Source organism: Mobula hypostoma, chromosome X2 (assembly GCF_963921235.1).
Source record: "Mobula hypostoma chromosome X2, sMobHyp1.1, whole genome shotgun sequence".
Taxonomy (NCBI): domain Eukaryota; kingdom Metazoa; phylum Chordata; class Chondrichthyes; order Myliobatiformes; family Myliobatidae; genus Mobula; species Mobula hypostoma.
In genome coordinates, this window is record NC_086129.1 from 31,593,323 (window position 1) to 31,608,844 (window position 15,522).

Sequence of the window (15,522 nt, forward strand, 5' to 3'; positions counted from 1 at the left end):
ATTTCTATTGTTTGAGATGGAATGAACATCAATGAATGTCATATTATAAGGATGCCATGGCCAATTAGTAGTTTAATTGGTCACTAAATTGTCCTGTAATTAGGCTAGGATTGCTGGGCGATGCAACTCGTTGTGTTGGAAGGGCCTGATCCACACTATTTATAAATAAATAATTTAACTATCTTCCCTCATAGCTTTTATTCTTTGGCCCATATAAGCATAACTTATCATCCAAGACAAAAGATCAAATACATGACAGTTGTGAGTTTACGTATGGTTACTTGATTTCTCATTTTTATGGTTCTCTGTAGATTTGGAATAACTCTTCCCACCCTGGCTTAGTTTGGTCATTCCTTGGCATTAATTTCCTTGGTAAATTAATAACAATCTGCTCCTATCTCCTGGCCATATTTGGTTTTGCTCAGAGCAATATACTTAAATGGTTTGATGTGAATTGTTCAGGATGCAAATAGGGAACAGAAGGTGACAGTCAAAGAAAACAGTAAACACAAAATAATTTCATCACGTGATTTTCTTTCTTGGCATCTCAACAAATGATTTAAATTTAAAAGGCAATTAAAGATGAAACAATTTCAAAGAGAGAAGAGCAGAGAATTATTATTTCATGATAGGTACATAAAATATGAAATTGAGTGAGAATTCCAGGCTGTGGAGTCATTATCTTAAATTTGTCCTCTTACTGGAATGCTAATTAATGCATCATTGATAAGTCATGCATTTACTTTCTGGGTTTGGTGTACAGATGGACTCAAAATTCAGCAGAATTGCTGATTAAAAGGGATCTAAACTCTGGAAAATGAATTACTTGTGTGATAGCTTCTTGTGTTTCTCTTGTGTGATTTTAAAACTTTATTAATAAGTTCTGTGCGTTGTTTGTCTGTCGTTTCCAATGATATTTGTCTGTGCAGCTCATGGAGAAAAACCTGTGCAGGAGAAGTTTTATAGTGAAAGGGGCAGTTTCACTCTCTCGGCCTCAATGGTGTGAAAAATCATATGACTGGAGATTTCCTTGGCTGCAGTGGACAGCCATGTGCCTTTTGTGCCTTAGCATGCTCTTTCCTCTCCAAGGAGCATTGCAGCACCACCTTCTTGGCCATTGGATCTTGTAGTTGATCTCATCTGCCCAGTCCGTCGGAACTAGCTTTGCATGCGGGGGTATGCATATTCCTATCTCACCGAGGTTGGAGGTTCCCAGCTACCCTCAGCTGGTTTAGCCCACCTGTGGAAGTGGTGTACCAGGGTGTGGTTACTGCCGCATGCATACTGTTACTTGGAGCCACGGGTGAGAGCTGGGTGGCAGATGGGGACCAAAGGTGAATGAGCTGCCCCTGGGCAGAACATTACAAGCTTGCCACCAGGGATGCTACCCCCTCCCTGGACATCCCATACACCCCATAAGAAGCAGCAAGTATGAAGCCATAGAGTCATGTGAACTATCAGAATGATGCACATTTCATGCCAAGCCACCAGACAAGTCAAGTCACGTTTTATAGTCATTTCGACTATAACTGCTGGTACAGTACACAGTAAAAACGAGACAACATTTTTCAGGACAATGGTGCTACATGAACATGGCACCATGTGTCCCAGGATAAAAAAGTATTGATTTAATCAATGTGGAAAATAGATCTGATATCTGACTGGAGAAAATGCAAAGAATTTTTAGATAAGAACAGTATCATGCTTGATTGCAGTATCCTCTATTGTCAAACAGCATGATAATGCACATGAAATTATCCACCTGAGATGCTGGATCATTCTATTTAAAATAACCCGATAAATCCCTTTACAAACTGATGGAGTGAATCTTGTTGGTTGGATTTGATGACTCGCATCAGAATTAGTTTGATATCACTAACATATGTTGTGAAATTTGTTAACTGCAGCAGCAGTACAATGCAATACATGATAAATATAGAAGAAAAAGCTGAATTAGAGTAAGTATACATGTATGTATATCAAATAGTTAAATTAAAATAAGTGGTGCTACAACAGAAATTAAAAAAGTATTGAGGTAGTGCTCATGGGTTCAATGTCCATTTAGAAATCAAATGGCAAAGGGGCAGAAGCTGTTCCTGAATCACTGAGTGTGTGCCTTCAGGCTTTTATACCTCATTCCTGACAGTAGCAATGAGAAGAGGACAGGTCCTAGTGGTGGGGGTCCTTAATGATGGACGCCGACTTCCTGAGGCACCGCTCCTTGAAGATGTCTTGGATACTACGGAGGCTAGTACCCATGATGGAGATGACTAATTTTACCACTCTCTGCAGTTTACTTTGATCCTGTGCAGCGACTCCCAACACTACCATACCACCCCCATACCAGACGGTGATGCAGCCAGTCGGAATGCTCTCCACAGTACATCTGTAGAAGTTTTCAAATGTTTTAGGCGATAAACCAAATCTCCTCAAACTCCTAATGAAATACGAGTGGTGATTGATAAGTTTGTGGCCTAAGGTAGAAGGAGATGAGTTATGCAACTCTCGTTACATGCACATGCAGTTCAGCGCTTTGAGTGATTATGCAGAAAGTTTGAAGTTAATAACTCATCTCCTTCTACCTTAGCCCACGAACTTATCAATCACCCCTGCTGTGGACACTTTCTGGAGGTCCAAGATCCATATGCTCCATGACCGCTGGACTAAGTGTGTAAATGTAGGAGGGGACTATGTTGAAAAATAAATGTGCTGGGTTTTCGAAAATTGACTCCTTCTACCTTAGGCCATGAACTTATCAATCACCCTGTCTTAGCTTCTTCAGCGCATTGCACATTCAGATGGAACGTAACATAGACATTTTTACTCCTCATGTATGTGAAGGATTTAAGGACTGAAGTCAATTCATTTCAATTCAATTTATAGCTGCATCGATATATTGGGACCAGGTTAGATCCTCAGAGATATTGACACTCAGGAATTTGAAATTGCTCACTCTCTCCACTTCCGATCCCTCCATAAGGACTGGTTTGTGTTTCCTTGTCTTACCCTTTCTAAAATCCACAATCAGCTCTTTGGTTTTACCGATATTGAGTGCAAGGTTGTTGCTGCGGTACCACTCAACTAGCTGGTACATCTTGCTCCTGTGCTCCTGTACACCCAGCACTCAGCATTCACAAAGTTAAACTTCCATAAGTTGAAGCAGAATGTGAGATTTAGTGTCGTGAGGTGCCACATCAGTCACTGAAATGACACATGGTTCAATAGTATGGATCTGAGTACTTATAGATTTCAGTTCATGGTCTGCAGATTAGGAGGCAAAGGGGAAGGAAAGATTGATTGGAAAAGGACACCAGCAGAGATGACAGCAGAGCAGCAATGGTTGGAGATTCTGGAAGCAATTCAGAATGCGCAGGGTAGAGACATCCCAAAAAAGAAGTATTCTAAAGGCAGGATGACACAACCGTGGCTGACAAGGGAAGTCAAAGCTAACATAAAAGCAAAAGAGAGGCCATATAATAGAGCAAAAATTAGTGGGAAGTTAGAGGATTGGGAAATATTTAAAAACCATCAGAAGGCAACTAAAAAGCCATAAGGGAGAAAAAGATGAAATATGAAGGTAAGCTAGCCAACAATATCAGAGAGGATACCAAAAGTTTTTTCAGATATTTCACAAGTAAAGGAGAGGCACGAGTAGATATTGGACACTGAAAAATGTTGTCGGAGAGGTAGTAATGGGGGACAAGGATATGACAAACAAACTGAATAAGAATTTTGCATTAATCTTCACTGTGGAAGACACTAGCAGTATGCCGGATGTTCAAGGGTGTCAGGGGGCAGAAGTGAGTGGAGTTGCTGTTACTAAGGAGGAGGTGCTTGGGAAACTGAAAGGTCAGAAGGTAGATAGGTCACCTGGACCAGATGGACTACACCCCTGAGTTCTGAATGAGGTAGCTAAAGAGATTGTTGAGGTATTAGTAATGATCTTTCAATAATCACTAGATTCTGGAATGGTTTAGGAGGACTGGAAAATTGCAAACGTCATTCCACTTTTCAAGAAGGGAGGAAGGCAGAAGAAAGCAAATTATAGGGGAGTTGGCCTGACCTCAGTAGTTGAGAAGATGTTTGAATTGGTTGTTAGGTTAGAATTCTTTGAGAAGTAGATGGACAAAGGAGAATCAGTAGATGTTAAGTACTTGGATTTTCAGCAGACCTTTGACAAGGTGCCACATATGAGACTACTTAACAAGATAAGAGCCCGTGGTATTATAGGAAAAATACTGGCATAGATAGAGCTTTGGCTGATTGGCAGGAAGCAAAGAGTGGGAATAAGGGAGCCTTTTCTGGTTGACTGCCAGTGACTAGTGGTGATCCACAGGGGTCTGTATTGGGACTGATTCTTTTTCCGCTGTATGTCAATGATTTGGAGGATGGAATTGATGGCTTTGTGGCCAAGTTTGAAGATGATACGAAAATAGGTGGAGGTGCGTGTAGAAAATAGGTGGAGGAAGCAGAGAAACTGAGAAGGACTTGGACAGATTAGGAGAATGGGCAAGGAATGGCACAGAATACAGTGTGGGGAACTGTATGATCATGCACTTTGGTAGAAAGGAATAAAAACATAGACTAATTTTCAAACTGGAGAGAAAATCCAAGGTGCAGAGTGACTTGGGAGTCCTCTTGCAGGATTCCCTAAAGGTTAATTTGCATTCTGAGTTTGTGGTGAGGAAGACAAATGCAATGTCAGTATTCATTTCGAGAGGATGAGAATATAAAAGTAAGGATGTAATGCTGAGGCATTATAAGGAACTGGTGAGGCCTCATGGTGTATTGTGAGCAGTTTGGGCCCCTTATTCAAGAAAGGATGTGCTGACATTGGAGGGGATTCAGCAGAGATTCACGAGAATGATCCTAGGAATGAATGGAATGAGAAGCGATTGGCTCTGGGCCTGTATTTGCTGGAATTTCGAAGAATGTGGGAGGAGCTCATTGAAACCTATTGAATATTGAAAAGTCATGATACACTGGATGTGGAGAGAATGTCTCGTATGGTGGGGAAGTCTTAAGAACAGAGGGCACAACCACAGAATAGAGAGATGTGCATTTAGAATGAAGATGAGGAGAAATTTCTTTAGCCAGAGGGTGGTGAATCTGAGGAATTCATTACCAAAGGTGACTGTAGAGGCCAAATTTTCGGGCGTATTTAAGGCAGAAGTTGATAGGTTCTTGATTGGTCAGGGCCTGAAAGGTTATGGGTAGAAGGCAGGGGAATGGGGTTGAGAGGGAAATGGATTGGCCATGATGAAATGGTGGAGTAGACTTGATGGGCCAAATGGCCTAATTCTGCTCCTGTGTCTTATGGTCTAAGTTTTCTTTTAATTATTTTGCCTGCTTCAGTTAAATATTTTAAGTATTGCTAAGTGCCTATTAATATCTGATTAATGCTTATTAATTTCGAAGACTTTTGACTATTTATTACAATTTTATTTGTTCTTAATATTTATGTTCATCAGAGACATTTAAAAATTAGTAAAATGCCTCATAGCTTTAATGGGGCAAAGCTGTTGTTTTCACTTATGCCAAAGCATGTTGGGCATAGGGTGTTGTCTCCCACCGTCTGTTCGTTGTCTATAACTTTCTGCCTTGAAGCTAAAGTCAGTGAAATCAGTCCTTTGCATCCAGTCTGGGCAGGTGTGGTCCAACAATTCACATGTAAGCAAATTATATACAGCATTACTAATATCTCAGTACAATATGCAGGGATTTACTTGAGATTATTTTAGCATCAACATCACAAAAATCTGTTTCAGTAATTTGTACTATTTCTTGAAATTGAACAAGTTGCTTTTGTGAAACCGCTGACCCACCTTTTGTTGCTGAGTGAACAAAGTGCTGAATTTGATTCATCTGTTGTGAAAGTGCTTGTGAAGTCCATGGATCAGTCTGGATAGCAGAACACAAGAAAACATAAAATGGCCAGAAGCTCTGGCACTTTCACAACAGGCAGAGACGGTCCAAATGGCCATCTAGTGCATGGTATTATTCCATTATAAAGTGGTAATCAAAGAGAAAATAAAACTGTTTTCTCTTGCTAACAACACTGTATCTGAAGATCGTGTAATGTAATAACACAAAGGATATTAACATACATTGTAATAGACTTGGTTGGGAGCACAAATTTCCAATGGAATCTAACAGGAGGTAGAATGTAAATTATATTGAATTGTTGTCCTCCATCGTGTCACCATCAAACCTTACAATCTATTATCTACTGATTTAGCATATTAAGTCACCATTAATGCGCAGAAGATCACCAGTCAGCGGAGATAAATATTAAAAATTACAACTATTCACTTCTGTGATCAGTTCATTAACAAATTAGTTTCCCACAAAACTCCAGGAACAAACCTGGTTGCTTTAACAAGGTACTGAATTTCACACTGCTGAGAATAATTTATTCCCTTTAAAAAAAAAATCTTCACAAATTCAGGATGGGGTGTTTGGAAATCTTCAATGAGCAATCTGCTGCTTCTAATCTTTTATTTAACAGTTTAGGATTGGGGCAGGACAAATGTTTTAATTTGTGACAGCAATCCTTCACATTAGAATAAATATAACTTGAAAGTCAATTTTCAGAGTGAACTTGAACCAATAACTCTTTGGCTTACGTGGTTCACTTTTGACTTTACAATAAATATTGCATCACCTTTGTTCTCACACCTTAATTAACTCTGTGGCATTGTTAATGGTTCCATTGCTCTGCATCTGATTTAAATTTAAAATGATGCATAACTTCAACAAATTATGAGCATGCGTTTTATGTCACATTGCAAAAACCATTAATGAATCATGCTGATTTTTGAAAAACAAAACAGATAACCAATGATGTCCATGTTACTCAAGACCCCTGCTAATTTAAAAGCAAGATAATTAACTAAATATCACAAACACAGCTGCAAGGATTCTTGGACTTGTTGCATTTATGCTAAATCTGAAATGGAAAGAGGTTCTTACTGAAGTAATAGGATACAGAGACAACTGAGCAGTGGTGCAGATTGTGGAACTGCTGCCTCACAGCTGTTGCGATATGAGTTCAGTCCTGACCTCTGGCACTTCATGAGTGCATTTTTCATATGGGTTTCCGCTAAGTGCACCAATTTCCTCCCACATCTCAAATGCACGTGCACTGGCCAGTGTAAATTTGTTCCCATCTGTAGGTATATACTGTAGTAGAATCTGGAGGGAACTGATGGAAATGCAAGAGGAATAAAAATGGATTGATGTTGGATTAGTGCAAATGGGTGTTTAGTGCTTGAGGTGGGTTTGATAGATGGAAGGAGGCAAAAACCTCAATCTATTTTTTATGCAGTATGATTCCATAAATTACACTGGACAACAAATTTCCTCAAAAGTGTGGCTTCCTCAGATGTTTTTTTTAATTTATGATAGGCCGTTGAAGTTGAACACAAATATAATGTCAGACTACTTGTATCACGCAGGAATTTGGAGAAACAAGAAAGTAACTTTTATTGAATATAATGCATTTAATTACATAACAGTGCTGACACTTGGCATAGTTCAACTAAGCTAACTATGTTTTGTTGATGATTTTCATTTGTACTGAGGCTATTCATTTAAGTGTCCAACAATAATCAGCCAGCATTGATGGATTCCAGTTGCCCTGATACCATTTTTCCATGACCGCAATGACACTGGTGAAACCTTTCACCATGCTCGCCACTGATGGTGCAAAGGTTTGCAGGGAAGAAGTCTAAGTGGGAATGTAGAAAATGAATCTTTAGTGACATGTTGCACTTGATGGTTTTGAAGCACATTGTCAACTAGCTTCTCACAGTTTGGTGCTCTGTAGTTACAAGAAGATTTTCAACAACATCCTTGAATGCCTTCCATGTGATTTTCTCCGGTCCCACTAGAAGTACTTCGAATTGCGTGTCATTGATTTATAGACTAACAAAAATGCCCTCCTTAATCTTGGCATCAGTTATTCTGAATTGAAGTATGAATTGAAATAACAAATATAGGCAATTTTTTTTTAAAAATGGTGTGTGATAGGAAAATGTTATGATTATTTTCATGATCAGCAGACCAAATGCCATAAGATACACCCAAATGTATTCAGGAAGCAAAACTTTTGTTGTACAGTGTCGTAGAACATAGCACGCTGTGTAAAAATGAAAACTTACCCCACACATCCCCTTTCAAACTTCCCCCTCTCACCATAAATATGTGCCCTCCAGTAGTCAACATTTCTACCCTGGGGAAAAAGATCCTGGCTGTCCATTTTATCTATGCCCCTCATAATTTTATGAACTTTATTAGGCATTTGTTTTGATAAATGTCATCTTATCTGATTTTTTTTGTAGTTAGATCACTAAATGTGATATAATCTTCCCATTGCTCTTAGTTCATAGTAAGACTGTATTTCCCATAATAAACAATGACCATTCAATAGGGGAAAGCACAAGGGACCATTTTCAGAACAGATTTGATATGGAAAGGCCATTTGTAACTCATTCCTGCCACAAATTGCCCCTGTGATGTATTGCACTCAATTCTATTTTTACCAGGATTCCATGTGGGATTTAAGTAACCTTTGTGTTATTCCCAGTTGAGTGCTGGATAATGTACTAAATCCCCATCAGTTCAGTTCCTCGCAAATCAAGGAAACAATCACAGCATGACAAATCCCTCGGGATAGTCAAAACCTGTTGAAAAGGATGAAAAATATTGATTTCAAAGTTAGAAATGAAAATCGATTTTCTGATTTGGCTTTATCTGCTGCAGAGTCAAAACTAGGGCTGAAAATGAATGGCTTGGCAGTTTTAATTGGACTTGCTGTGTCAATGGTTCTCAAGCCGTGCGGTCCTGCTCCTGGTGTGCTATCACACATCATTCAGTTTCTGATCTATGCCACCTGTCTCTCCTAAACCTGATCCATATTTTCCAGGTGCCTGTATCAAAGCCTCACTTGCTTCATTTCTAACTCTCACTGTTCATTTGCAAAAATGCTGGAAGAAAGAAAGTGCCGCAATTGTGAACCCGAAGTTTATAAAGGATTTGAAAGGAATCTTTCCACAGTGTCTGCTCACTGCTCATAACCACAATGGCAACCCAATGGGGAAGCCAGCAGAGGTGCTGTCTCACACTGTTAGAGATCTGAAGTCAATCCCCAATCTTCGTGCCGTCCATGTGGAGCTTGTACATGCTTCCTGTGACCGTTTGAGGTTCATCCAGGTAGTTCTATTTCTTTACACGTCCCAAAGTCGTGTGGATCGGTGAACTAATCAGTCACTGTAAATTCTGCCTAGTGACTGGATGAGTGACAGAATCTGGGGAAATTGATGTGAATCCTGAGAGAATGAAAAAATGAGTTTGATGCAGAATCAGTGTAATTGGAGGTCAATGGTCTTGATAGTCTGAGGAACCGCTTTCATTCTGTATGATTCTATGACATTGTGAACAGTTGCTCAGGCTCATATAAAATTAAAGTGGGAGTAAGCCAAATCTTTTTTAGAACCCCTTCCCATTAGTTTAGACTCGATTAAATTCAACAGGTAACTTGCCTAGTAACTCCAAACAGTGCTGTTTCTCTAAATAATCAAAATTGACACGCTTCCCTGAACTTTTGAAAGAGGTTAGTGAGCATTGTGTTCAGTGTTTGGAGATTCTTTAATAGTCTATCTCATGGGAGTTTGGAAACTAGATTAAAAATCTAGTGAGCATGATAAACACAAAAAATAGAAGCTATGATAGAAGCCTGGTAGAGTGGCACAGCTGATGGAACTAATATCTCCGGCAATGCAAGTTCAATCCTGACTCCTGGCACAGCCTGTGTGGAGCTGCCAAATCTTCTCTGTCCCTATGGGTCTCCCCTGTGTCCTCCAGTTCCCTCCCACATTTCAAAGACGTACAGGTTGATCGGTTAATTAACCATTGTAATGTGCAGGTAAGTGGTAAAATCTGTGGGGAATTGGATTGGAAAGTGGGGAGTATAAAATGAGATTATAGTAGGATTAGAGTAAATGGTTGGCACAGATCTGTTGGGCAGATGGACTTCTTTCCGTTCCTTGTCACTCTATGATTAAATACTTCTAAGCAGTGTTTTGTGTTCCTTGAATTTTGGAGCAGTTCCCAGTACATTAAATAAGATTTAATTTTATCAGTATTGGAATAAAAAATATCATCAAATTCAAAATATAAAATTTTAAATTTATCATCAAAGAATTATTCAACTCTCCGTAATGTGGGGTTTTGGTTTAGAGACTCCTTGTGGTGTTCGGCTCAGGAACATAGGAATGAAAGTGGAGCTTCAAGGAGTGCATTAGGATGCCCCCTGGTGTGAGAAGATTTGGAAAAAAAAGTTAAAAATTGGCTTTTCCAGTAGCTAATGGTCAGAAATGTAAGGCTACAAGACTTTGTATTAGAAATAAAAGCAACTTTTAAAATAGAGAGTTATGAGCTGCACTTGAAGCAGAAGCTCAGTTAACATTAATGTTAGACAGATGGAGGGAAAAAATGGTTGAACGGATGTGGCGATTAGACAGGAAGTGTAATTAGATGCATTTACTCATATGACTTGTACTCACAGCCAGTATCTAGTTAGGCCAGACTGCCAGTTTCATAATGTAACCTCTCTGCTTCCTTGATACAAAAGATCAAAACCAAAGAATATTAAAGATTAACTTTACTTGTTACATGTACAAAGGCAAAATTTGTGATGTTTGAGTTTTATGTTAAAAAAAACTTGATTGATGATTTGCTATTTGACTTGTACGCTGGTTTTATTTTCTTCTTTGTCAACAGAATTTTGCTGCTTCCTCATTGACTGAGGAGCAAGGCACCAACTTGGGATCTCTGGTCTGTGAATTCAGTTCTGATGAGCTTAAAACGTTGAACAACTCCGTCTTCCTTGCAATAATTCCTCAACTGCGCCAATGTGGACAATTCAGTGAAGAGAAGAAAAATACTCTCAGACCGACAATCTTGTCAGCCTTTCCGTAAGCAGAGTTAGCTTTTAGTTAGATAAGATGTTGTCAGTGTTTGGCAAGCTACTTGTTTATGGCAACTTTGAATGTGATATCAACATAAAGTATTTTCTTTAATCTAGATCTATTTCAAACTGGACAGAGGATGTATTGATTCAGTTAGGTGACTTGCTGACAGTTCTCAAACGTGAAGACTTTAAAACAATTCCCAATAATGTAAGTAGACTCTAGAAATGGTCTCACCAGAGCTATGATTCCTCTGATACATGTATTATAGATATAGCCACAGGGTTGAATAGCAAAAATCTGACCTTTCTTGGATGGAACATTTTGTTTGGTAAAAGTTATTAATACTATTCAAAAAGCTTCAAGAAGTGAGAAAAGTGAAGTTGGGCACCATGGTAACGTAGCAGTTAGCACAACGCAATTACAACTTGGGGCGCTTCCGAGTTCAGAGTTCGATTCTTGCGCCATTCTGTAAGGAGTCCCTGTGGAGTGTGAGGGTTTTCCCTTGCTGCTCCGGTTTCTTCCCACAGTCGTAAGTCATACTGGGTAGGTTAATTAGTCATTGTAAATTGTACCATGATGAAATTGGGGTTGTAGGGTTGCTGGGGCGGCATGGCTCAAAGAGCCAGAGGAGCCTTTGCCCCGCTGTATTGCTAAATAAATAAATATAGAAAAGCAACATGAATATTGTTGAATCTTCAACCCACTGTCCTCCCATTGGTGGCTTCCAGCTGGGAATGTGGAATTGGTGAGTTTACCCACATCCGCATGTCATGACCAGTCATGAGGAAAAGATGTTTAATTGGTTCTCATGCCTGTGAGCAGAAAACAACAATTGTATTTTTATAATGACTTTAGTTTTGAAAGAGATGCCAAGGTGCTTCATTCAAACAAAAAGTGCAAATTAAGCTATCAAGCCACGGAAAAGTAGAATTTATATTCTGGGAGGTGCAACACATATACAGTACATGGAAAGGATGTCATGGTCTCACATCTAGTAAACCTTCCATTGGAAAAAAAGGATAGAAGTGATGTTTAGTTTTGTAACAATAGTTACCTATCCTATTAGTCTTTCTTCTTCAGCCCTTTACCTCCCCCACCTATCACCTTTGAGTTTCTCACTTCATCCCTCTCCCCCACCTACCTACCTTCCCCTATCAACTTCCAGCTTGTACTCCTTTCCCTCCATCCACTTTCTTATTCTGGTTTCTTCCCCCCTTCATTTACAATTCTGATGAAGAGTCCCGGCCCAAAACGTCAACTTATTATTCCTTTCCATAGATGCTGCCTGACCTGCTGAGTTCTTCCAGTATCTTGTGTATGTAACTCTGGATTTCCAGCATCTGTAGAATATCTTGTGTCCTATTAAAGTTGCTATTTCTCAAAGGAATTAGAAGAGTGCTTCACAGTTGCCTTGTGGTTGGACCTTTAACATGGGGTATTTGTTGCTGCATTTTCTGCCTCTAATTAAAATTGATTTCTTTTCAGTGTTTCTTGCTTACAAAAATGAGTGCAGCACTTTCAATATGATCAAATAATTTTTAATGTAACCTCATGAACCATTTGATTTTCCGAAAATGTTCAATAATTCGACTACCATGCTAACCAGCAGTAGCATATCAGGCCTGCAGCTCCAGTGATCCAACTGTTGATTGGGTGGGTCTTGCACACTCCCCATGTGATCACATGGGTTTCTTCAGGACATCCTAGTTTCCTCCCTCATCTGAAAAACAAGTAGGTAAATTGGCCACTGTAAAATGTACAGTGTGTTGGTGAAAGGAAGAATCTGAGGGAGTTGATAGAAATGTGGGAAATATAAAACAGCATTTGTGTAGAATAAGTGTAAGGGTTTGCTGTGGACTCATTAGGTCAATAAACCAATTTCCTTGTTCTGTCACTCTTTCATCCTTTGACTCTCTTCTCCATGATTACTGTGTCTCCCAGGCTTTATCTACAGTAAATCTCCATTTCCTAATGTCCAATTATTTTATCTGCATGGATATGTAATATTTTTGTGTCATCAAATACCTATACTTTATTGTTAAAGTGCATTTTAATTGTAATAATTGACATCTTCTTTAGGATGACATAAAAATAGCCCTTGAGCAGATCCTCTCCTCTCACAAGCCTGCCAAGAACATTCCATCTGATCAATTTTCTTCACTTTATTGGAAGATCTTCACTATCACTGAAGGGCAAAAGTCCAACATGAAGAAGCGAGCAGCAGGTAAGTTACAATAACAAACAAACAACCAAATAAATAAATAGTGCAAAAGAGAAAAAGTGAGGTAGTATTCATGGTTCATGGACTATTCAGAAAACTGATGGCAGAAGGGAAGAAACTGCTCCTAAAACATTGAGTATGGGTCACCAGGCTTCTGTACCTTCTGCCTGATGGAAGTAATGAGAAGAGGACATGTCTCAGATGGTGATGATCCTCGATGATAAATGCCTCCATTTGAAGATGCCTCCAATAGTGAGGAGGCTTGTGCTGGAGCTGGGTGAGTCCACAACCCTCTGCATCCTCTTTCACTCCTGTGCATTGAAGCCCCCATACCAAGCAGTGATGCAACCGGTCTCTCCACCAAACATCTGTAGAAATTTGCTAGTCTGTGCTGATATACCAAATATCCTCAAACTGATAATGAAGTACAGCTGCTGGCACGTCATCATCATGACCACCTCAGTATAGATGCATAAGGTGCAGGATGGATCCTCTGAGATGTTGATGGCCAGGAACTTTTAAATTCTTCACCCTTTCCACTGCTGACCATTCACTGAGGACTAGTGTGGGTTCTCCTGATTTCCCCTTCCTGAAGTCCACAATCTGTCCCTCGGTGCTGCCGACGTTGACTGCAAGTTTGTTGCAACACCACTCCACCAACTGATCGGTCTCATTCCTGTACACCTCGTCACCATCTGAAATTCTCTCAACAACAATGGTGTCATCAGCGAATTTATCGTTGGCGTTTGAGCTGTGCCTAGCCACACAGTAATGATTGCAGAGAGAGCAGAGCAGTAGGCTAAGCACGCTTCCTTAAAATGTGCCTGTGTTGATTGTCAGTGAGGAGGATATATTATTATTGATCTGCACCAATTATGGTCTCCCAATGAGGAAGAGAGATGTGTTTAACTCTAAAATGACCAAACCGATTTAAAGATGGGCAATAAATGCCAGCCTTTCTATCAACACTCAGATCTCAAAATAATTAAATGATACAAACAATCTACAATACATGTTTAATTACATAGCTAAAAGCTTATAATTTTTGCATCTCGAATAGTTCATACTTCATTTTTTTATTTAATAATTGATTGAGATGAGAAACCTCTTGTAAGGATTTTCCTGAATTAAACATTCACTCCATTGATTCTAATAAAATTGTTTCCCAAAATGTAAAAAGCATTTTTAACCTCTATCAGATCTCCACAGAAAACAACCTGACTTTGTTCAACCTCTTGTTATAGCACACACCCCCTAATTCAGGCAACATCTTGGTAAACCTGTTCTGCACCCTTCTCCAAAGTCTCGACATCTTCCCTACAATGGGGTAACAAGGACAGTATGCAAAATATTCCAGGTGCAGCCAGAAGTTTGGGGAACACCAGTAATTAGAGTTTTGGGGGTTAAGTATTGGACTTACATTGATAAGGTTATAGTTCAGTTGGACAACTTTTAATTTTCCCCTCAGTATTCTAATAGTGCGGTATGGTATTGCAGTGATTAGTTCAAGTTTAATTGTCATTGAACCATACATGAATACCCAAACAAAACAGCATTCTTCCGGGGCTAAGATACAAAACACAGTCATAGACAGCACATATAGCACATATAAGTAAAATATGGTCACTGATTTAAAAAAAAGTTCAAAACCCTGAGCCCATGAATGTTGCAGCATTCTTAATTTGAACACAATATGGCTTGTTTTCTGCCGAGCGAATACCGGAGGCAGGCCTGACTCCAGCTTGGACACTGTGCCACACCGCCCCGGCACTCCAGTGGACTGCACCGACTCCAATGTCTCTCTCCTGGGCGGCTGTAAACAGGTGACACCGCGGCTTGAGGCCTAGTTCTCGCAATGACTGAGACTGTGCAGGTCTCCGCCATCCTCCAATAAGTCGGTGAATCAGATTTTCAACATCCCACATTAACAATAGCCAACAGGGTCTTGCAATCACAAGGAAAGTGTCTAAGATGATTACTCGCTGTTAGACTTTACACCAACTTTGCTCACCGATATCTCCCTGATGTAGGCAGCAGCATGAGCTGCACCTAGTCGAGCTTCGTCAGTTTCTCCACCAATGAGCAATTCGCTGATGGGTTAGATCTGCATTTCTTCAGGTTCTTAATGTGCAGCAGTGTCTTGCAATTGTAAAAAATATGTTTAAAGGAGACAATAATACCTTTGGTTGGACCCCTAGAAGCCGCTGCAACTGAGCGTAGCACCATTACAACACCAGCTATAAAATCAGGGTTCAATACCCACCGCTATCTGTAAGGAGCAAGGAGTTTGTATATTCTCCGTGACTGTATGCATTTCCTCTGTGCGCT

General features: G+C 39.7%; 1 protein-coding gene across 1 annotated transcript in view; it reads left to right on the top strand.

Annotated features, from left to right (window-relative positions):
- The window catches only part of LOC134340875 (otoancorin-like), a 110,929-nt gene that overhangs the window by 78,996 nt on the left and 16,411 nt on the right, over positions 1–15,522 (top strand). Inside the window, exons 16-18 of the mRNA XM_063038447.1 lie at positions 10,783–10,976; positions 11,087–11,180; positions 13,053–13,197. Coding sequence (XP_062894517.1) covers positions 10,783–10,976; positions 11,087–11,180; positions 13,053–13,197 — 433 coding nt within the window. The remainder of the gene's footprint in view (positions 1–10,782; positions 10,977–11,086; positions 11,181–13,052; positions 13,198–15,522) is intronic.